This window comes from Oncorhynchus clarkii, chromosome 2 (genome assembly GCF_045791955.1).
Source record: "Oncorhynchus clarkii lewisi isolate Uvic-CL-2024 chromosome 2, UVic_Ocla_1.0, whole genome shotgun sequence".
In the NCBI taxonomy this organism is placed as follows: Eukaryota; Metazoa; Chordata; class Actinopteri; order Salmoniformes; family Salmonidae; genus Oncorhynchus; species Oncorhynchus clarkii.
Window position 1 is genome coordinate 66,105,100 of NC_092148.1, and position 24,417 is coordinate 66,129,516.

At 42.2% G+C, this 24,417-nt stretch overlaps 1 protein-coding gene across 6 annotated transcripts in view; it reads right to left on the reverse strand.

Annotated features, from left to right (window-relative positions):
- The window catches only part of LOC139372137 (S-phase cyclin A-associated protein in the ER), a 127,677-nt gene that overhangs the window by 22,502 nt on the left and 80,758 nt on the right, over positions 1–24,417 (reverse strand). For all 6 annotated transcript variants that reach the window (XM_071111991.1, XM_071111990.1, XM_071111988.1 and 3 more), the window contains 3 exons: positions 20,955–21,020; positions 20,708–20,834; positions 11,798–11,913 (listed from right to left, as the gene is read on the reverse strand). In XM_071111991.1, coding sequence (XP_070968092.1) covers positions 11,798–11,913; positions 20,708–20,834; positions 20,955–21,020 — 309 coding nt within the window. The remainder of the gene's footprint in view (positions 1–11,797; positions 11,914–20,707; positions 20,835–20,954; positions 21,021–24,417) is intronic.

Here is a 24,417-nt window from a genome sequence, read left to right on the forward strand (position 1 = left end):
CACGCAGACGAGCTTCCCTGAAACGGTTTCTGACAGTTTGTGCAGACATTCTTTGGTTGTTCATATCCACAGTTTCATCAGCTGTCTGGGTGGCTGGTCTCAGACGATCCCGCAGGTGAAGAAGCTGGATGTGGAGGTCTTGGGCTGGCGTGGTTACACGAGGTCTGCGGTTGTGAGGACGGTTGGATGTACTACCAAATTCTCTAAAGCGACATTAACATTCAATTCATTGGCAACAGCTCTGGTGGACATTCCTGCAGTCAGCATGCCAATTGCACACTCCCTCAAAACTTGCAAATTTTAGAGTGACCTTATTTGTCCCCAGCACAAGGTACTGATCATGCTGTTAAATCAGCTTCTTGATATGCCACACCGGTCAGGTGGATGGATCATCTTGGAAAAAAATTGAAATGCTCACTAACAGGGATGTAAACAAATGTGAGCACAACATTTGAGAGACACTTTGTGTGTATGGAACATTTCTGGGAACTTTTATTTCAGCTCATGAAAAATGGGACCAACACTTGTCGCGTTTATATTTTTGTTCAGTATACTTATAGCTCTACCCCCTCACTACTAGTCAACTGGTTATCCAGAGCTAGGGACAGTAATAAGACAAGAGATCTGCAGAACCAGTGGAGCTCGGTGCAAATCACATTCAGTCCAATCTGGAGTCTGATCCTGCAGCGCTTCCTCTGTGGCGATAAGGCCATTCCTCTCAGCAGCTCCTCAGCTCAGAGCCTAAAGGCAGGCCTCTGTATTATGCTTGCTTTAAACAAACCCTATGAGAGGATTCATGCCACAGATAACTGATGAATAATTCTGCTCTGACTGCTGCGCCCCCTTGTTTCATCACTTAATATTTTCTGACATCTGTATATTTTAGCCAATAGAAGAGTGGCGTGTCCTATCTGCTCTGAGGAAGAATGGAATCTGGCTTTCCTATTCTAGAGTAGGATATGTTTATTTCAACTGGTAAACATTTTGATATCTCCCGCAACATTCACATCTGCAACGCATTTCCACTCCAACCTAGTTGGCATTTAGAATATAGCAGAGACTGATGTAGGCCTAGGTTGATTGGTCTGTCAATAACTTCCTCATGCCCAAAATTACTCATCTTGTTTCATATGCTAGTGGGGATATCTGTAATTTGTTCTATATCATTATTGACATTGTAGTGTAAAGCTGTCAGACATAGAATTTGGTGATAATGTGAGAAGTATTACATTGTGAGTAATGGGAAAGTATCCAAATAGTCCCATCAATGTCTGGTTAAGAACTCTGGGGTTTGCTTGCTTGCTTAAAACTTTTAAACACCTTACTATATGAGTATCATATGCTGTATGTGTATGGGCATTCTAGCCAAATAAAATGTTGGGATCTTTTCCGTCACCATTTTAAACACAAATTCCTGAGAAAATGCAAACCAAAACAACATGATTTGGTGTGTTGATCCCTGTTTCTGCCAAACACCTCCTTAATAAGATCTGTTTTCCAGGAATGCACAAAAACACAAATGCCACATTAATTCTATTGTCCATTAATAGTCTTGGAATGGAGTGGGTGGAAGAAGGCAGCCATCATGGTTGAGTGGAATGATAACACAGCCTCTATTGGGCTAAAGTGAAGTAACGTGAGAACCCCACCAAACTGTGCTCTCTGGGCAGCCGACCAGAACCGGAGCTGCCTCAAATTATTATTTTTTTCTCTCCATAATTTAGTAATTCAGCCATTAGTCAGTTTTTCAGTGACAGAATTCCACCATTGCAAACACTGCAAACCAATGGAATGAAATAGTAGCTTTCCTCTCAGTCTGATGCTGTGCTGCTTTTAATGTGTTCATTCTGTATGTACAGAGATGAAACCAGGCTATTATCACTCCCATGCCTGACTCAGAAGGGAGAAAAGCCATTTCAGGTTAAGATTCTTTCAGTTACTGTGATGGAATGCAAGGTGTCCTTATCGAATTAAACAAGACAGGGTGTCAAACCATAGGGAAGGTAAAATGACAGGGTAGGCTGATCCTGTTACAACACTGACATCGTCCTACATGAAAAGGCCTCGGAAATCTATAAGACATAGAAATTATGAGGAGAGGGAGCAAGAGAGCAGTCCTAAAACACAGACTACTAAATGGAAGATGAATGATGACAAAAAAGGGAAGGTCAGTAATTTATTAAATAACTTGTAAATAATAGGCTACAAAAGCAAAGCCCGAAATGGATTAGGCAAACACCATCTTCACAATGTTTCTATAATAACCTGTCAACCATAGCACCCTGGTTTTACTCCATGCGTAAGTGGAGGCTGCCCTACCCAGAATGTCATTATCCATGTTGGGAGCTGGGGGGGCGGGGAGACAGGCCAGTCCCCAGGTGGCTGCCACTCTTATCCAGCAGATTAAAGGGCACATCCCTCATTTCTTTAATCTTATTAGAGAGAAAAACAGCTGTCGACTGCTTCCATTCTCTTCACAAACCCATAGGACAGAGATGGATCTAAAGGCACATTTAGCTGTAAATGTCAACATATCAAATATATGCAGACAATTTTCAATCTTATGTAGAACATGCATTTAATTTGTTAGAAGATAATATATTATGAATTATATTATACTGAATAAAAATATAAATGCAACATGCAACAATTTCAAAGATTTTACTGAGTTATAGTTCAAATAAGGAAATCAGTCAATTTAAATGAACTCATTAGGCCCTAATCTATGGATTTCACATGACTGGGCCACTGGGGAAACAGGCCCAGCCAATCAGAATGAGTTGTTCCTACAGCTTTACTACAGACAGAAATACTCCTTAGTACCTTGCTCATGAAACATAGGACCAACACGTTAAATATTGCGTTTATATTTTTGTTCCGTGTATATTTAAGCAATAAGGCCCAAGGAGGTGTGGTATATGGCCAATATACCATGGCTAAGGGCTGTTAGGCACGAAGCAATGCCTTATTGCTATTAATCGACTGGTTACCAACGTAATTAGAGCAGTAAATTAAAATGTTTTGTCATACCCGTAGTATACGGGTATGACATATACCACGGCTGTTATACCACGGCGTTCAGCCAATTAGCATTCAGGGCTCGAACCACCCAGTTTATAATGATGATTTTAGGATAGGAATCCATTCCATTCTAATTCGAATCACCACACACACTCAACCAAACAGTCAGATCTGAAGTTATGAACATCCTACCGACTTCTCACAATAGTCTCAGTCAACTGCTCATGTAATGAGCATGCAATTGCTTTGTAACACAGATAATAAGGCATGTCTTAAGCCCGCTTTAAACAAATGGCAAGAATGTCAAAGGCACGTTTGAATAATGTCCTTACAGCAGCTCATACAATGAGCAATCTCAGTGATCTGTCTTTTGCTCCCTCCCACCTAAATCGGTATGATTAGCATGACACCTGATATCATCCATTCTCCTGGAATCTCTGTTGCGGTGCCCCCTCGACGACAGGCTCAATGATTTTGAGGAGCAATTTAGTAAAGTGCCACGCTAGCCCGCCTCGTGTTACCGTGCAGTATGTAGGTAGTGTTGGTTGACCCACGAGTGCCAATCCATCCTAACAGGCAGCATTCCTCCACCTACATAGCTCTGGGCTGCCCATTTGACCGCGTGCCACGCCCACAGCTGGACCCCATCATTTGGTGCCTGCTCCACCTGCCAGACTTCACCCAGCAGGAAACACAACGGGCACTTTGTTAATCTGAGAATAATGAAGCCTTATCTTGTAGACGCGGGATTAGTTTCCACTGCTGGCCCATACTGACAGGTTGAATAGAGAACGAGGTAGAGAGAGAGCCCGAGAGAGAAGAGGAAGAAGCCTAGAGAGATGGAGATAATTAGCAATGTAATCTCCTCACCTACTGTAAACTGCTTAACCCCAGTCAGCCACAGCAGAGCTGATCACCTTACTGGCCTGATGAGGCCATAGACACACAGCGATCTCAGGCTAGGAGTTACTGTAATAATAATAATCAGAATTATTTGGTGGGTGCTTATATTTGTCCTATTTCACACATGTACAAGTGTAGAGTGCTAGATAGACTAGAGACACACTGACACACTGACTGGAGAACACCTTGACCTGGGACAGCCCTACACCATGCAGCCCTGTGGGGATCACCCTGGGTGGCCGACCGGCTCGGACATAACAGGGGGGCTGGGGGATTGGGAGTGTCACTGACCTCTGTGGCTGAATTAAAACTCTTAAGTTTAAACCATCCCAGAATCCATAGAGTATCCCAGGGGCTGATAGACAGATGGCTGGGAAGGGAAAATTAGAGCGAAGGTCAGGATCCTCCCCACCCCCACATAGTATAGTACTGCCAAAATACCCCAGGAGACACTTAGGGCTCAAGAGTATTTAACAGTATTTTCTTAGTGACATAAACAACAGAAACAGCATAATAGTTTAGGGTACTGGGACAATACCAAGTAGACTCCCCTTACAGATAGATGTTTCTAATTTTCCGAAGTCTAGCACTTCCCATCTTTCAAAGACAACAGGACATCAACCATGTAAAAGACTCTTTATGCTTTTTGTCACTGGGTTATCAAGCAGGAGATCGTTCCACCTAAACCTCAAGCTCACGTTTCCCAATGTCCCTGTGCTTTTCCTATGTGCCCAGTAAGGCCTGACCATGGAAATGCTGCAGAAATCTGATCAACTTCCAGATCAGGTTGAATCCCTGCTTTTCAACAAAGAAAATTTGTGTTCAGAAAAAAATAAAAATAAATCCTAACATGCTGTCCACACCGCTCATGTTGCAAAATGAATTTACATATACATGTTATTCAATCACTGCACCCGCATTGCTCACGCGCGCCAACGAACGTCTGCGTTGCCAAGCGCTAAAATAGAAGTCCGTTCCAATTGTGACGCTGAACGCAGTGCAAGTCCTGCCTCTTCCATCTCCTCATTGGTTTATAGGAGCAGATACCCAAGTGCCATCTCGTCATTGGTTATACCCACGTGGGTGATTGAAAGATGAACCGAGGTCGGTCGTTCGTGGTAATACACCTTATTAGGAAAGTTGGCTGCCAATCGCCATATAAAGTCCAAAGAAGAAAAATACTGGAAGGAGGAGAGATGACTAAAAAAGATTTGGTTTAACATTTTGTGTGTGGATTAATTGTTGGAGTTGAGGATCTTGTGCATTTCAGGTAAAATAACTTAACTTTATATCCCAGGACAAATTAGCTAGCAACAGCAAGATAGCTAAATAGGACAAATTAGCTAGCAACTGCAAGCTAACTAGCTAAATTGCCATAAATGTTTAGTGCTTTTCGACCTATCCCCAAATTAATATAATTGGTTCAGAGTTTGTTTTGATATTTCAACCTGCGTGTCGTGATCGCGTTTGGTGTGGGGCGACAAAATCAATTTGCGCACGTCTGGTTTGGGCACGGTGTAAGCCAAAACACAAGGTGAAGAGCAAATCCATTTCCTGGTACCGTCAAACAATCCCTTCATTCACTGCTATCTAAATGGCATTTCATTTGATTCTCCTGTTGATCTATCTGATACCCTGAGTGCTTCCAAGATGTCCATTCTGCCTGTCATGCCACACCGGCTGGGTATATACTGGGAGAAATCTGATGAGCCGTCACGCATCACACACACATGCAAGCACACACTCACTCACTCGTACCCTATAACGACATCCTGAAAGGAAACCACAGGTAGCAGCTTTGATTTCACTGGACACACTCAGTAATGTGACAGAGGTGGTCAACTACAATAGTGTTTTAACATGCAGTGTCCTAGCACAGCAGTGCCACTGCACTGTTAAGACGTCTCTCTAAAACTAGAAAGCAGCTCGTTCCATTTTCAGCAAGGTAGGACAGGGGCCCCTGTTCCACTTATCACTTAGATAAAATGGATACCACAACCACAGTCATATTGAATGGTCTCTTCTCCCTACTCTAAAGGAATAAACAATTCTCTAAAATTCAACTCAAAGTTATACGACTGGCTCTTCAGCCCTTCAGATGGGCCAGTATGTCTGGTCTAACGCTGGCTTGTCTTCTCTCTGAGTTATACTCCAGCAGCACCAGAGACGGGCCCATATGCTGACAGGCTCTGGTGCTGAGCCCAGATATCACTGGGACACCAGTCCCATCTCTCTCCCCCTCTCTACTCCCCAGTGACCCCTTCTGGGAGACAAAGGGACATATCCCATAAACACACAGTAGTTGACACAAGGTTGGAATACTTGAAGAAAGCATCCATCTTTCCTTAACACATCTGAGAAGTGTTGGATTTGTTAAAGTAGTGATATGGAAACTTTGCTTTTGCTAATCAATTCACACAGTGATTTCCCCAAAGCGAGGAAGGATGTGCTGATAAAGTTTTAAAAAACACAGTCAGAACGACACCTCAGTTTACCCCCCACCTAATCCACACCTCCAGCCTGGGGCAAAACATTTTCTCACCATATACTAATAGTGACACTGAAGATAAGAGTCTCCAGAGGCAGAGAGAGCAGAGCAGAGGTGCTGCCTGGTGAGGATCTGGGATCATTTACAGCTTGTTTTAGACAGCTCTCCCCCTCCTCCCCTAGGGAACACAACACTCTCCACTCAGAATCCCACAGAGCACACACTTGCACTGCTCCAATAAAAAATATACATTCATTGAAGGATTTTTAACAATAGTCCCTCAAGTTAAGATTGAAATACACAACTTTATTAGGAAGAGTTTATTTATTTATTATTTAGATGATTGAACGATTTTCAAAACTACAAAATTACTCTCCAGGTGCAGACCAATTAAGGTTGATCTTCACATGCAAGTAAATATGGTTTATGCATGACTTTCCACGTTAACATCTTTGACATATTCGACAAACTGCTATATTCATGTTAATGAGAGTTGTTGCTCTGCTAGTCTAGACAGGGATCCAGCGGCAACAGGGTTACACAGGGACATTAGCAGAGCCTCACTGAGGAATTAGCTCATTAATGTAATGGTAACGAGGTGGAGTGGGCCTCCCAGAGGGGTAATATTGCCCGAGCATCTCCAACTCTGCAGTTGACTTTTTTTGTAAATTACTCAGCTTATCTGAGAGGAGGCGATCAATACGGCAGCATTACTGTAAACAGATAATGTAGCGAGCGCTGTGGTTAGCGTCTGTCTCACAGACACCGCCCATTACGCCATCCAGATGAGAAATAGTGATTAGTGGACAGAAAGACCATGTCCTTGTGTTGCATCTCATCACCACTGTAGCTCTCAATATTATCTTCCCTTGACCTGACTTGACTCCCTTACCTTTCCTATTTTGTAAATGTGTGTGTTTATAGAATGTGGGTGGAGTAATACATGTTTAACCAGGCACAGGACTACATTGAGTGTGGGCGGGGTGTGTCTGAGGGGCTGGATTGATATGCTCTGGAGGGTTATCTCAGGTTCAGACCCTAGTTCATAGCAACAACCCCAGGCCTTCTACTCTACAGCACAGATGACAGAGAAAGCACAGAGACGGTCTATAGAAAGCCAGCCTATCACAACCTGAGCCAATCAATACCAACAAACACCATAGGTGCTGGTTAGACCATTCAGCTGTCCAGACAGGACCTGGCAACACGTCGCATGTTTTGCCATTGGCAACATCATGAATACAGTCACTAAATACTGTTAAAAGTATAATACTACTGATTCATATATATATATATCAAGTGAAACACATACCAAGAACTGGACTAATTTCTTGAGCTTTTCTTTAGTTGCATCCTAACATTCATAATTGTGATGACGAAGGAGTGAGTTGCCCCTTCTTGGTGTATTGGACTTGTCCTCAGTCTTATGCATATTTATAGAAACTCTGGAGAAGTTCTTCTCAACATGTTCAGACAAGGTAGTAAGTAATTGAGTACTGAAAGAAGGTAACTGGGAGGCCATTCCATTATCACTAGACATTGCACACTTCAGCTCTGGATTGGACAAGCTGTTCTGTAGAGGATGAAATAAGTACCTCTGATCCATGGTTTGCGTTAGCCGGTAAAAGCCGGCTTTTGGACAATAAAAAAATAGAAAATCCGATAGATAAAATTGGTGCCGGCCAATTGTCTGGGAGAAGAAGAAAAAATCCCATTGCGAAATAATACTTTTTTGCCTATTCATTGATGGAAATATCAGTCCATGTAAATACATTTGACATGCTTATCTATAGTGTATTTGCATAATTCAGTGGAATTAAATTGGCGCGTGTATTGTATATTCATTATGTATCTTATTTATCACACACATAGGCCTACAGCATACAGATACAGAGCCCATTCAAAACTATTTTTCCCAGTAGGAGCTTGCTTTGTCTTGAACGCACAGAAGAAGTCGGAGATTTCCGAGATCCCAGTTGTTTTGAACACGGCATTAAACGGCAACGAAAGGCATGCTTCAACAGCGCGTCACACAGCACTTTGCAATGAGCTGGAGGCCGTATGCATTTTGAAAACATATGCTTAATTGTTTGAAATCTGAACGTTTAATACATTAATACTATGATTCAAAGTAGCCCTAGCTCTCCTCTCGTCTACAATTCTAAGGATATTTTCATCACTGTCACAATGAAACCGCTCGCATGTGCAGTGCCATTTTGGCAACTGTGTTTTCCTGCTAATTGTATTATCGAACGAACATTTGTGCGTCGTCTACTGCCTTGTGTGCATTGCAGCGCTTATAATGTGAAGAAATAACAGTTGATCTACGTCTGAAGCTAAACGTTCCGATCTGTTGCATCAGACTCATTGCTTTTTTAAACTTAATTATTTACGTAGCCTAGGCACACTGGTTGTATGAATTAGGGTTCAATCCTCCCACAACTTTCCCAGAGTCTGTTTGGAATAGGCTATTTTTTTCTTGATAAGCTGACCAATAGAATAGGTAGCTTAAACTTTTCTACTATAGTAAATTGACATAGGCTAGTGATTTTGCTGTTCATTACTCGTCTTGTTGACAGATGAAAAGTTAATGTGGACAGTTATTCTAACATGTTCAAAGTGCACATCAGAATTCGGTAAGAAGGACCGCCCATCGCTGCGTTCTCAACTTGCACGTTCTGTTAATATGAATGACCATATTCTAAAAGTGATTTGTGTCATTCTGAGCACCGTGGGTGGACGCCCTAATCAGCTTATGAACCCAATGCATATGAGTCCGGTACATTTCTCAAATGTCCGTCACCACATGTTCCTAACGGAAACCCTGCTCTGATCTTACACACCTCGTCATAGTTACAGTGGATTCAGAAAGTACTCAGACCCCTTGACTTTTTCCACATTTTGTTACGTTACAGCCTTATTCTAAATGAATATAGTCCCCCCCCTCAATCAATCTACACACAAAAAACAATAATGACAAAAAAAACACTACATTTACATAAGTATTCAGGCCCTTTACTCAGTACTTTGTTGAAGCACCATTGGCAGTGATTACAGCCTGGAGTCTTCTTGGGTATGATTCTAAGCTTGGCACACCTGTATCTGGGGAGTTTCTCCCCTTCTCTGCAGATCCTCTCAAGCACTGTCAGGTTGGATGGGGAGCGTTGTTGCACAGCTATTTTCATGTCTCTCCAGAGATGTTCGATTGGGTTCAAGTCCGGGTTCTGGTTAGGTCACTCAAGGACATTGAGACTTGTCCCGAAGCCACTACAGCGTTGTCTTGGCTGTGTGCTTAGGGTCATTGTCCTGTTAGAAGGTGAACCTTCGCCCCAGTCTGAGGTCCTGAGCAGGTTTTCATCAAGGATCTCTGTACTTTGCTACGTTCATCTTTCCCTTGATCCCGACTACTCTCCTAGTCCCTGCTGCTGAAAAACATCCCCACAGCATGATGCGGTCACCACTATGCTTCACCATAGGGATGGTGCCAGGTTTCCTCCATATGTGACGCTTGGCAATCAGGCCAAAGAGTTAAATCTTGGTTTCATCAGACCTTTTTGGCAAACTCCAAGAAGCTGTCATGTGCCTTTTACTGAGGAGTGGCTTCCGTCCGGCCACTCTACCATAAAGGCCTGATTGGTGAAGTGCTGCAGAGATGGTTGTCCTTCTGGAAGGTTCTTCCATATCCCAAGAGGAACTCAGACTCTGTCAGAAATGTTTTGGTACCCTTCCCCAGATCTGTGCTTCGACACAATCCTGTCTCGGTGCTCTACGGACAATTCCTTCGACCTCATGGCTTGGTTTTGTCAACTGTGGGACGCTTATATATAAAAAGGTGTGTGCCTTTCCAAATCATGTCCTATCAATTTAATTTACCACAGGTAGTCTCCAATCAAGTTGTAGAAACATCTGAAAGATGATCAATAGAAACAGGATGCACCTGAGCTCAATTTCGAGTCTCATAGCAAAGGGTCTGAACATTTATGTAACTAAGGTATTTAAAAAAAAAAAAAAAAACATTTCTAAAAACCTGTTTTCGTTTTGTCATTTTAGGGCATTGTGTGTAGATTGACGAGGAAAAACATTTATTTAATCCAATTTAGAATAAGGCTGTAAAGTAACAAAATGTGGGAAAAGTCAAGGGGTTTGAATACTTTCCGAATGCACTGTATGTCAAGTGGAACTCTCAAAGCATAGTAACAACCGTGTGTGTATGGTCTTCAGCTCCAACAAGCAAAAACAGTCCAATTGTGAGCAAAAGACTCCAAGCTACCTACAAGCAGAAACCTCTCCCCCCATTTAAGTTAATCAAATTCCTCACAATACTGAAGTCTGCTTCAAAATCTCTAGGATTAGTGATTGAGGAAGTAAAATGTTTTAAATAAATCGATAAACACGAATGGCCATACGTAAAAGCATTATAAATACAAGTAACGTTTGTCCATTAGTGGAGGTTTGGGAAACAGTAAATGCTAATAAGTGAAGGAGAGAGTCCATTCCAGTCCATTAGAGTCCCAGTGTGGTGAGAATGGCGGTCTCTCAGAGGTTATCTACTGGCAGGCCACGCTAACTCCAGACCCACAACTCAAAACCACGACAGAGTCTGTCTGATGGATTAGACGGCCTTTCTGTAGATCAACAGAAAAGAATGAATACAAAATAGATGACCAAAATATAATCCCCTTCTTTTTTTAAAATGGTGCATTATTATTCATGATCCATTTAGGATATTTATTGAGATGCGAGCACTATAAACAGAGAATTAAAAGGAGGGGCTGAGGTTACCTCACATCTCCAATTGTAAACAGAGGAGAGCTGTCACTGAGGTCAGGGAGAGGACACAGTCTGAGTGTGGACCATGTCTTTAGAGGCTGTACACAGCAGCTGAAAAGGCTCATGGTTTTTCAGTGGAGGTCGGGTCGGACGCCGGACAGTGAAACGCTGGCTCATGAGGCTATGAGAGTAGCACTAGGCCAGGATATTGTATGCTGGTTGTGAAGACTAAATGAGACTAACTTGCTCTAGGGGTGCTGCTTTGCAGATGACCCTGTGCTGTTTTTAGCCTATTGAGGGTGTATGTGTGGTGTCAGGGGGGGGAAGGAACACAGCAAAAATACAACATTTCCATTTCAATGGATTAATGAAGTTGTATTGTATGTCGAACAAGGTCGTTCTATCCAAAAACAACGGGGTAATTGAAATGTACACTTCCTCATGGCTGTCTCAGCAGAGGTGACAGAGAGTTGACAAATGGTCATGACCCCTGCAGAGCCACAAGCAGCAACCACATAGTTTGTGTAAAACCCTCTAATATGAATAAAGAGTATCAAAAGACAGTGTGCTTGGAGAGGAGGTGAGCTGTATTTGACTGTAAAAGCTGGTACTCACTTGATTGGAATGCGTGGGACTGCGGTGGGGGTGGAGGCTGCAGTGACGACCAGCAGAATCTGTTCCAGAGCAGAGAGTCCCCCGCCCACCTGGAACGCCACTTGATCTGCATTGTTCTGTAGAGAGAAAGAACAAGAACCACATTCAGGTAACAGGGAGCTGGACGGACCAAGGTATCACGTTACTCTCAGTGTGGACCCAGCTTCTCTTTTCCTCACCTCCCAGTTGGGAATGAAATCTGAAACAAAGTGATCCCCAAAGCATTCCTGTTAAATCTCAAAAGTGCACAACCCCAGCGTTCCACCCCCACTACAGCCCAGGCAAGTCTCAATGGAGGACAGCTACTCTGCAGACACACACACACACACACACACACACACACACACACACACACACACACACACACACACACACACACACACACACACACACACACACACACACACACACACACACACACACACACACACACACACACACACACACACACACACACACACACAGCACCAGGGTGGTCTGTGTTCACAAACACAGGCTGAGGAGAGACTGTACAAAAGTAGAGAACAGGGAAATCAAACAAAAACTTAAGAAAATCATCAATCAAGATAAGAGTATTGGATACATTCTGAATTTACTCTTTATTTATTCCAATATAAAATGAGCTATAACTCTGACAGAGGAAGTGCACCCAGCTGAGCCTAGCACACTGCATTTAAAAAAGGTGCAATATGCAAAAATCACTCCGCCATTTCCTGGTTGCTAATATTCTAATAGGTTGCCTAATTTCAGTTTGTGTGACAAAACAATGTATAGTGTAGAGAATCATTGTCATCTAAACCGATGTGAAATATATTTTCTAGAACCAAAAATATTGTATTTAACTGTTTGAAGCTGGTCTACAAAAAATGAAAGCAAAAGACGCAAAAACAACTTTAGCATGGGAAGCATAGAAATAGAGAACATAGAACATAACCTCTTCTGTCATTCTTATTGACAGCGAGTCTAAGATCTATAACTCACATTTCTATGTGCATTTGGTCAGGTCGCCCAAATAGTTACATATTGCAGTTTTAAAAGGTATAGTAGAATGCGCCTCGAAACTATCATTAAAACAATCATTAAACAAACATGTTTAGTCTAACACAATAGTGTCAATACAGCAATCCATAGATTTAAGACCAAACAGCACTAAATAAGAGGGCCCTGCCCTGTTGCAAGGAGAGGAGAAGAGAGTCAGAGCTCTTGGCATTGGGTCAGATGCTGCTGCAGCTACACAGTCCAATAAATCAACAGCTCCAAAGCCCAGAGCAAGCGGCTGCTATCAGACATGTTAGTGCCTGGGTCGACCGGGAGGATAGGGGCTCCAGGGGAGGAGCGGGTGCTGATGGAAGGCTTTCCTCACAGAGGGAGCAGCCAGGGGGACAGTCATTCCTCACCACACCAAGCATGGAGGTACACTGGGGGTCCCTCCTATACCTAATGAGGTCACTGTCTCCCAGGTAGTGTGACAGCCCTCAAATCCAGGCACTCCACTCTATTTTAGTTCCACGGATGAAGGGTTTGCCAACAAGCCTGAACACATTGAGGAAGCGCTTTGCAAAACGATATATAAGCTCTTCATCTGTCACTCACACAGACTGCCAAGGCACAAGTCAGCAGGATCCGGTGACAAAAAACACTGAACTCTGCTAGGGTTAAGGGATTTGGACCAACACACTGAAAAAACACCAGAGGCCCTATGTATGATGTGCAGTGAGGATTATGGAAATCTCTACCATGATCCAATCTGCCCATGTGTGTGGTTGAGTACTGTTTATAAGAGAACAACCTCCTTTATGTAGGTTACCAACGGTTTCCATCGATATGGTCTCTAGCACTGAGCTGGGTTTAACCCATTCTTAACTCACCCATCAACGCAGCCATCTAAAAGCTTCTGGGCTAAATGAGAAAAGACAGCTCTTTCATGGTGTCTTATCAAATGGTCTTTTAAAGGGGTTAACTAGGACCTGCCCAGCTCTGGCTGTCTGACGGTAAAGCCAGACTGGGACAGTTTGGCTGCATCGGTCTTGGCCTGTTGACAGATCAATCTGCTGTGACAAAAAAAGAAAAGAGGATTAACCTCCAATCATTTTAGCCAACATCTTCAGGTGGTCTACATCTGCAATACCCATGGCATCCTTACCAGACATGACCCATCTGCTCGTGTGGAGATACACAATCATTCATTTCTTAAAAGAACACAATCAGATATTGGTGTTTTTGGTGCAGGAACCAGCATAGTAAATCAGTGAGTGGACCTCTGTGGTGTTCCTCACGTTTCGGGTTGAATGCATTCAGTTGTGCAACTGACTAGGTAGGTATCCCCCTTTCCCTTCCTTCTATCTAGGATGTACAGCTTTACACTCTGCTGGCTCAGTACTGTGGATGGCAGTAGAGCAGAGCAGGAATAATAGGCCTTCTTGTTTCCGATCAATGAAGAATAACTTTTAAATTGAAACAACTAAAGAGAGCAAATTGCAATAACAGCCAAATTACATGCAATGTTAAACAGAACCCTCTGGTACGGAGTTCTTCAAGTACACTTACTGTGAGTTACACATAGAAACAATAGAGCTGTCTTTCATTAAATAACACTTTGAAACACACTGGGAACTGTATAACAACCTTAAGGTGAGATCTCCATAGGACGTGTGCTGTAGTAACTATTGTATCTATTGTTGCCAAATGTTGATTACAGCCAACAGGCTTCCGGTTCCAAAGCCATGGTTACAACATCTGGATTTGATTCATATTTTCAACAAGCCACATCTAGCTTAGCACCAATCCTCCACTCCATGTAACTATGGAGCAATGTGTGATCTGTCTGTGTCCTGTCACTCCCTGCTAGACAATCTGGTGACAGTGTAATAGGATGAGGGGTACATTTCTTCTAAAGTGAAACTCCCAACATGACTGAGGACATGAGGAAAGGCGAGGGGGCAGGCCAGACAGTCGAGTCTAACATGAATTATAGAGCTGAAGGAATCTTACCCAATTCTTACTCCTGCTGACCATTAGTACCCCAGCTAATCAGAAGGCTGGCAGCTGTTAATTCCTGTGGCTGTGGCACTGCTGAGAGAAGCGGGAGAAAGGGAGGTAGGGAGGGCCAGCCGGACAGCTCTTTGTAGTCACCTCCCACTAGCCACTTTAATTAGATACATAAAGAAAGGGGGAGGGGAAATGGAGGGGAAAGCCCGATCCTCTGGCCCCAGACGCTGGGGAACAACTGGCTGGGAGTTCATTAAAGGTGTGACACAGGACAGCCCCTTTGTCAATCAGTCTTTGGCCTCAAACTGGTTGCCCCAAACAATATTACAGACGGAGTGAGCAGGGCAGACACACTCCCATACATGCATTTCATCTTGGACCCCGACTAACATATACACTTGCAAAAAAAGCCTGTGAGGAGTAAACAAAGTCTCAATTTTGTTCAGTAGTCTAAACCAGCATCTGCATGTATGGGAGGAGTGATAAACCACAACAAGGCTGCTGGAGTAAACATTTAGAGACCGAGTAAGAGTTTGTATATTAAAAGGGTGTAATGGCATGCTGTTTGGTACACTAAAGTAGAATGATTGGTTGAGAGACTGTAAATGGGAAACAATACTGGGTGAGTTAATTTTAAATGTGAAACAATACTGGGTGAGTTTATTTTGAATGAGAAACAATACTGGGTGAGTTAATTTTAAATGTGAAACAATACTGGGTGAGTTTATTTTAAATGTGAAACAATACTGGGGAGTTTATTTTGAATGAGAAACATTACTGGGTGAGTTTATTTTATGTGAGAAACAATACTGGGTGAGTTCATTTGAAAATGGGAAACAATACTGGATGAGTTTATTTTATGTGAGAAACAATACTGGGTGAGTATATTTTAAATGAGAAACAATACTGGATGAGTTTATTTTAAATGAGAAACAATACTGGGTGAGTTTATTTTAAAATGGGAGACAATACTGGGTGAGTTTATTTTATAAAATGGGAAACAATACTGGGTTAGTTTATTTTAAAATGGGAAACAATACTGGGTGAGTTTATTTTATAAAATGGGAAACAATACTGGGTGAGTTTATTTTATAAAATGGGAAACAATACTGGGTGAGTTTATTTTATAAAATGGGAAACAATACTGGGTGAGTTTATTTTATAAAATGGGAAACAATACTGGGTGAGTTTATTTTAAAATGGGAAACAATACTGGGTGAGTTTATTTTATAAAATGGACTGAGATTCATTAGACTGATGAGGCTAGTGAATGTCATTTAAAAAACGAAAAACATTTAGCCTAGAAGAACAAGTCGCCTACACAGTCAAAAGTAAAAAATATAATATTTGTATACTATAATTTGCGAACGACCTGTCCTATAGGCTATTTGCATTACATTTTTAATAAATTACAAAAAACAGCTGTTTTCAAATTAAATGTAGGCCTCACTAATTTAATTAGCTTAGGCATAAACATTTTAATTAGGCTTAATAAATAACAAAACATGGCTGTCTACGAACACCAGGGCCGGCCGGTCATGGATAGAAGGGACCAGTTTTGTTAAATTAACTTCAGATTTGACTTTTCGTAGCAGGTTAGGAGAACTAACATAACAGGTTGGGAGAAAAAGGTCAAAACAAAATCAAATCTTATTGGTCACATACATGTGTTTAGCAGATGTTATTGCGGGTGTAGTGAAATGGGTTAGATACATTTGTTAATTTGACAAAAGCTGGATCCCTTCTAGCCATGACCGTGCCGGCCCACCCCACTCCCTCTGCGATTCAGCACCACAGCAGTGGAAAGAGGACACTCTAGGCCCCTCAAACTCAACTCTGGACCGCAAAGCCAGTTCCACTACTTTTTATACCTGTTCCGGTCTAATCAGGGACTGGTTAGGTGCAATTCATTATCAGGTAGAACAAAAAACCAACAGGCTCCGGACCTTGTAGGGCAAGAGTTGTATACCCCTGCTCCAGGGAGCCACAAAATGAAGAAATCGATGTTGGACAAACAAATTGTATATATGCAAATTGTAAATATGTAAAAAGACGTAAATAAATGAATTCGTTAAGGCTGGTTTATTGAGAGAAAGCTTATTTAACAATGCTGTAAAATGAGCCCTACATTTATAAAAACACTTGTTTATAAAGCTCAAATCATATATCTCACCATTTTCTAATGGATGATGATAATAAATGTTTATTATAATTTCAACTATCGTGGGGTCGTGACTCGTGCCATGTGTGATATACGTGGATTAATGAGAACTCTATTTCCTACTATAGGCAGTTGTCTGCCTAGTTATTGCAACATTGTAACTCTGCGATGTGAATAGTTGACAATGATGTTTAGTTTCCAAGTGCTACTGAATAAGCTCAACTGAAATTCACCAACTGTGCATGATACACATCATTACTCCACCAATCCCTTCCAAATCTTTATACTATACATGACACAGGCGCATATGTTGCTCTGGCCTAGGGTGGCAGCAGAACTGCTAGGACTGGGCCTCACAAACACTTTCCTCTAATTTGCTTGCGTTTGAGGTAGACCGTGGCCTGCTCAAAGTGAGCCGCTGCTGTTGGGAAGTCAAAACTCTCCAACTCCTTGGAGCAGCTTGAGATGGCGCATCAGCCTCTTTCCTTTGTCCTCAAAATGGCTCAATCGTGAGGCCATCTTTAAGATGTTTTGGAGGGAAAAAAATCCCCTCTCAGAAGGCACACTGGAAACAGGGATAATCAACACAATCTTCACCAATTTTTCCCAGTCGGGTGCACTTAGCTGAAGTCCCTTATGCGTGTCTTTTGCGTGAGTAAAAATAGAAACCCAGCAGACACTAATTTCCCAGCAGTTTGAGGATTTATTAGTCTATGAAGTATATTTGCCTTTGAAGTTGAAAAACATTGACTGGTATTTCCATCAATGAATAAAAAGCATTATTGGGTGGGGATAAAGATTTTTTTACCGGCTAATACAAACCCTGTACTGAGACGCAAAATCAGACACCAGACAGCCTATGGAGGAACTACAACACAGAGGGATTTCAATGTTTTACCCCAGTTAAAGTTACAAAAAGTCAGCCATCCTGGAAACATCAACTCAAATATTAAAGGCCATATTCATAGTCTCCAGCAAACCTGTCCTGGTTAGGTAAGAAACATGTAGGTACTTCGGAGAAACAAAGAATGTCAAATTAAACGATTTCCCTGACTTTATGACATACTTTGGCAGCAACAACACAAAAGCTTGTTTGTTTGATAAACAATATAACTCCTTCCGAACTCATAATAAGAGGGTTATTTTCATACAATAGGGCCTATTCAAGAGCAGGTCATGTGAATGGATCATATTCTGGCCAACTTTAGTCTACTCTATTCATTTATTGTAGTAAAATCTGTAGTTAACATAATAACTAAAGAATTCCAGATGGGTTAAGGTTTGGCGACATAGTAAATCACATAGCCTCTCTTCAATAGCTGTCAAGACTAGATTAAATAACCATAACACTTATCATTCAAATCTTAACACTTCTTTTAAGCCGACAATAGCATTGAAACTCATTAGAGTATAACCCTTAGCCAAAAAATGTACAAAAATGGTACTAATCTTAAACAAAATCTGCAATTTCTTTACAAAAGTAAGTGTATTATTAACCTGGATGTGAAATAACAATTAACCTCATCAATTTGAATGCTTAATGTGAGAACTTATAACCATAGACCAGACTATTGAGGAATAATAATAAGCTTCCTGACACACTTCCTGTCACACTTCCTGTCAGTTTGGTCCTCCTAGTCTCATCTGACAAGCTCAATAAAACAAACATTTGGGGAAAGTGGATCTATGACACACTAACACTCCCAATCTAAGCCAGGTGGAACAAAGAAAACCCTCCAAGGGGATGAGGAATTTAGAGAAAAGTATGATTTTCAGCTACAAGACCAGTATACTCGTCTTAGGTGAGTATTGCATTCAGTGTGCAGGAATACAAAATATAACCTTGGAATTTCACAACATTCAGACACTGCTAATTTTGGCTACATCCGTCAACTTCAGGCAGGCTCCTTGAGGCCCTATGTTCTTGTTACTCTGTTGCCCTATTCCCCCACCTCCACATCCCAGGTAGGACAAGCCAACGGTTAGTCATGAAGGGGAGCCCAACCAGCACATGACAGCTGGCAAATGAAAATGTAAATACAGTCTCCACTCTTCAGCTCTTAGACCACAGTGTTTCTGACAGTCCCTCAAGTGTCATAAACTCTCTCCATCTAAGGCCAGCCTTTATTTGAAAGCAGTGACAAACAAATTTGGGCCAGTGTGTAAATATGCAAGTTCATTACCAAGGTATGAGAGCAGAAAGGTAAGAAATTGCCCTGAAAGAAAATCTTAGAGGGAAAAAGCTCTCTACTTCTTTTGAGTTTGACAAAAAAAGAACCCATTAGTGCTCACAGAGGGAGAGGCGTGCTGGGGTCGGAGACTGGGAGGGGGGCTGACTGAGGCAGCCGTGGAGGGGGAGTGTCGGGTGTTGTTCAAGGAATTAGCAGGGAAAGTGGAGACTGAATCAGATACCGCAGAGGAAAAACAAATATCTAGGTGAGTCAATAACACGAGATATGCTTGTTAGGTCAAATAATCTAAACGATCCTGACTTAAAGTGACTCAGGGGGCAGACACCCATGCTGACAGAGACTATATTTATTTGCCTTTGTCCTGGGATTAGAGGAGGAAGTGCTCCCCAGGCTGGTTCACAGGCCAGCCCACCATGGCCCACCCCACTCCCCTCAGCCCAGGCTCACTCTGCTCTGGGCTGAGGGGGAAGAATGTGTTTAACAGACATACTGAATGAAGTCTCTTCCACCCCTCTACACCCACAAAACTCTAATGAATTCACAATAGGGCTTTCCTCAATTGTTTTAATGAACTATAAATATGTAAAGAGCTTTAACCACACAGAGTTGTCTGTCCTAGCGATACCAGTGTTGAATTGAGGAGGACTCCAGGCCTAGTGACCCCTGACCTCCAACAGGGAGAGTATGGAGCTAATGGGAGGAGTTCCCCTGTTAGTGACAGCTTGAACACCATCACACTGGACTCCTCCTCTCTCATTACACTGTACTGCTGTGCCAGTCACTCCTGCCACCTCGCTCTCCCTCTCTCTGGGGAAATTCAGTAATAGCCTCTCCACCCCTCCCCCTGTCAATGACCAGACACCATCATCTCTCTATCCTCCCACCCACCAACATGCACAGTGTGCTTTATCAGACCTTGAACTGCAACTTGGCAGAAGAATGATGGCTTGTCACTATATGTTTTCCTCTTCATAAACACAGTGACAGGTCCTCTTCATAAACCCAGTGCAACTCCATAAAATACCATCAAACAAAGACTCATCTACAGTGGATTTCTTTCATTCATTACATTGACTTAAGTCAACTGTTGTTATCAATGTCTGTCATTCAGTATATAGCTTTCTAAAAAAGCAGCAAATACCAATGAAATACCTGATACTCCACTGTAATTTGAGATCCTTTGGATTACATTTTCTAGGAAAACCTTATGTTATTGTATAAACCCACAATATACTTCTGAAGCATGCAAATGTTTGCCTGTCTAGTAATGGGTTGCTCCTCTATTAGTAACATGTGGCCAATGAAAAGACATAGCTAATCTGGCCTGCATTACAAATAACCTGGGGCAAGGAGTTGGGGAGTAAGTGATACTCTACACTGGAAGACAGACAGAGAGCTGCAGCCAAACAGAACGCTTCAGTTCAGAGAACTGTCCCACTCACTGCACACACAACCCACACTGACTAAGCACTGACATAGCAACACCCAAGCAGCACTATATGACATGGAGGAGAGGTGTTAGTGATTTACCTGCTTCTCCAGGATGCGGGAGATCTCTCCCAGGGTTCTGTCCAGGCCTGACACCCTAGTGTTGGCCCACTGCCCGCTGTCCTGGCCCTGGAGCTGCTTCACCAAGTCCTTCACCAGACGCTGGAGCCTAGGGAGAGGGGGAGAGGCTTAGTCCAGTCATCCATCCATCTATAATTTCAGTATCATCAATATTCACTACAGTTAAGTAGATGAAGTAGAAGGCATAAATGTTAAGTAGGGAACTAACTTGGCCTTGTATGGGGAGTCGGGGACTTGTGTCTTTGCCTCCATTGATGTCTCGTACTCCTTTGCCCTACAGAGGGAACATAAAAAACTGTATTTGAATAAGAGGAAAAGAGTACTCCAGTGGTCAGAGAAAAGGCAGGGGAGGATGAGAAGTCTGAAGGAACAGAAAAATATCAAGTTAAGTGTTTATTTTGCCTGTCAACTGTTCCCCCCCAGTAACTCTAAATAAATCATGCATCAATTATACAGGGGCATAGTTCCTCACTGCTTTTAAAAATTCATAAGGACATTCCACCCTCATCACTTTACAATGGCATATTACATGTTCTGTTAAACTATATTGTTAAATAAATAGTAAATGGTATGCGCCAACTCGGGTAGCAAAGACATCAGTGTTTTGAATCTATGACCTCCACAGATTCACAGGGTCATTAGGACTGTTCTCTGTGGCATTAGACCAGCAGACATGGCAAAGAAGACAGGCTCTACTAGTAGCACACAGAGCATCTGTCTGTCAGTCAGACAGTCAGCATCTCAGAGCAGATAAGAGCTATTATAGATCCCAGGCTGACAGAAAGAAGGTCCTACGGTCAGACACAAAGCAGCTGATAAACTAACAGGCCCCGGAAGAGGACAGGTGGAGCCTCCCTAGAGGACCAGACCTGTCCTGGCAGAACAAGGCTCAAGTCATTAGAAACACTGTTAATGTCAATCCAGCTCAGAATTAAAACCTGAAATAAAAGGTTGTGTAGCTCCAGTGAAGACAAAATATTTAGGTAAACTGACTATGGGGTTTTATCAATGTTTACAATTTCTAAGGTTAAATCAGCAAACATTTATCAATCAGAGAAATATCTATGAGCAAATCAGAAATGTCTGCTCTCTAGGGCAACCTTCCCACATAAAAAGGCATGTTTAAACTTGATACCATCATTGAAATTACTTTTTTGTCTTTGCACTACGTTATCAATGTCTTCCTCAGCAGTTGTAACAGTTCCAAAAATATTAATATGGCTTTATTTCCGATCTAAAAGTGTACTGTAAATCACTGCACATTGGCAGTACATGAACTAAAGGGGCAAACTTGAGGCCTGGAGTAAATAAAAATGTTTTAACATCTATTTATTTATTTTATTTCACCTTTATTTAACCAGGTAAGCTAGTTGAGAACAAGTTCTCATTTACAACTGCGACCTGACCAAGATAAAGCAGTGCGACAAAAACAACAACCCAGAGTTACACATAAACAAATGTAGTCAATAACACAAAATAAATAAAAATAATACAAATCTAGGTACAGTGTGTGCAAATTTAAAAGTGTAGGGAGGTAGGCAATAAATAGGCTCTAGAGGCGAAAATAATTACAATTTAGCATTAATACTGGAGTGACAGATGTGCAGAAGATGATGTGCAAGTAGAGATACTGGGGTGCAAAAGAGCAAGAGGGTAAGTAATAATACGGGGATGAGGTAGTCGGGTGTGCTATTTACAGAGTGTGTGTACAGGTACAGTGATCGGTAAGCTGCTCAGACAGCTGATGCTTAAAGTTAGAGAGGGAGATATGTCACCAGCTTCAAAGATTTTTGCAATTCGTTCCAGTCATTGGCAGCAGAGAACTGGAAGGAAAGGCGGCCAAAGGAAGTGTTGGCTTAGGGGATGACCAGTGCAATATATCTGCTGGAGCATGTGCGTGTTGCTATGGTGACCAGTGGAGCATGTGGGTGTTGCTATGTTGACCAGTGAGCTGAGATAAGGTGGCGCTTTACCTAGCAAAGACTTATAGATGACCTGGAGCCAGTGGGTTTGGCGACGGATATGTAGCGAGGGCCAGTCAAAGAGAGCATACAGGTCGCTGTGGTGGGTAGTATATAGGGCTTTGGTAATAAAGCACATGGCACGGTGATAGACTACATCCAGTTTGCTGAGTAGAGTGTTGGGGGTTATTTTGTAAATGACATCGCCGAAGCCAAGGATCGGTAGGATATTCAGTTTTATGAGTGTAAGTTTGGCGGCATTAGTGAAGGAGGCTTTGCTGCGAAATAGGAAGCCGATTTGTGTCGTCTGCATAGAGGTGGATCAGAGAATCACCAGCAGCATAAGCGAAAAGAGTGGGCCCGAGAATTAAACCCTGTGGCACCCCCATAGAGACTGCGGACAACAGACCCTCCGATTTGACACACTGAACTCTATCAAGAAGTAGTTGGTGAACCAGGCGAGGCAGTCATTTGAGAAACCAAGGGTATTGAGTCTGCCAATAAGAATGCGGTGATTGACAGAGAAGAAAGCCTTGGCAAGGTCGATGAAGACGGCTGCACAGTACTGTCTTTTATCGATGGCGGTTATGATATCGTATGGGACCTTGCGCGTGGCTGAGGTGCACCCATGACCAGCTCGGAAACCAGATTGCATAGTGGAGAAGGTACGGTGGGATTCAGGGGCAGCAGGGAAGCCTAGTGGTTAGAGCGTTGGACTAGTAACCGGAAGGTTGCAAGTTCAAACCCCTGAGCTGACAAGGTACAAAATCTGTCATTCTGCCCCTGAACAGGCAGTTAACCTGTTGGATCTCTAGGGGCGCTATTTCATTTTTGGATAAAAAACGTTCCCGTTTTAAGCGCGATATTTTGTCACGAAAAGATGCTCGACTATGCATATTCTTGACAGTTTTTGAAAGAAAACACTCTGAAGTTTCAGAATCTGCAAAGATATTGTCTGTAAGTGCCCCATAACTCATTCTACAGGCGAAACCAAGATGATGCGTCAACCAGGAAATTAGCAGAATTTCTGAAGCTCTGTTTTCCATTGTCTCCTTATATGGCTGTGATTGCGCAAGGAATGAGCCTACACTTTCTGTCGTTCCCCCAAGGTGTTAGCAGCATTGTGACGTATTTGTAGGCATATCATTGGAAGATTGACCATAAGAGACTACATTTTCCAAGTGTCCGCCTGGTGTCCTGCGTGGAATTCGGTGCGCAATTGCCAGCTGCTTGTACTTTTCCATTTGATTGAGGGGAGAAACCATGCTTCCAAGAACAATATATCATTGAAGAGATATGTGAAAAACACCTTGAGGATTGATTCTAAACAACGTTTGCCATGTTTTCAGTCGATATTATGGAGTTAATTTGGAAAAAAGTTCGCGTTTTGAGGACTGAATTTTCAGGTTTTTTTGGTAGCCAAATGTGATGTATAAAACGGAGCTATTTCTAATACACAAAGAATCTTTTTGGAAAAACTGAGCATCTGCTATCTAACTGAGAGTATCCTCATTGAAAACATCAGAAGTTCTTCAAAGGTAAATGATTTTATTTGAAGGCTTTTATGTTTTTGTTGAAATGTTGCGTGCTGGATGCTAACGCTAATGCTAACGCTAAATGCTACGCTAGCTAGCTACTTTTACACAAATTATTGTTTTCCTATGGTTGAGAAGCATATTTTGAAAATCTGAGATGACAGTGTTGTTTACA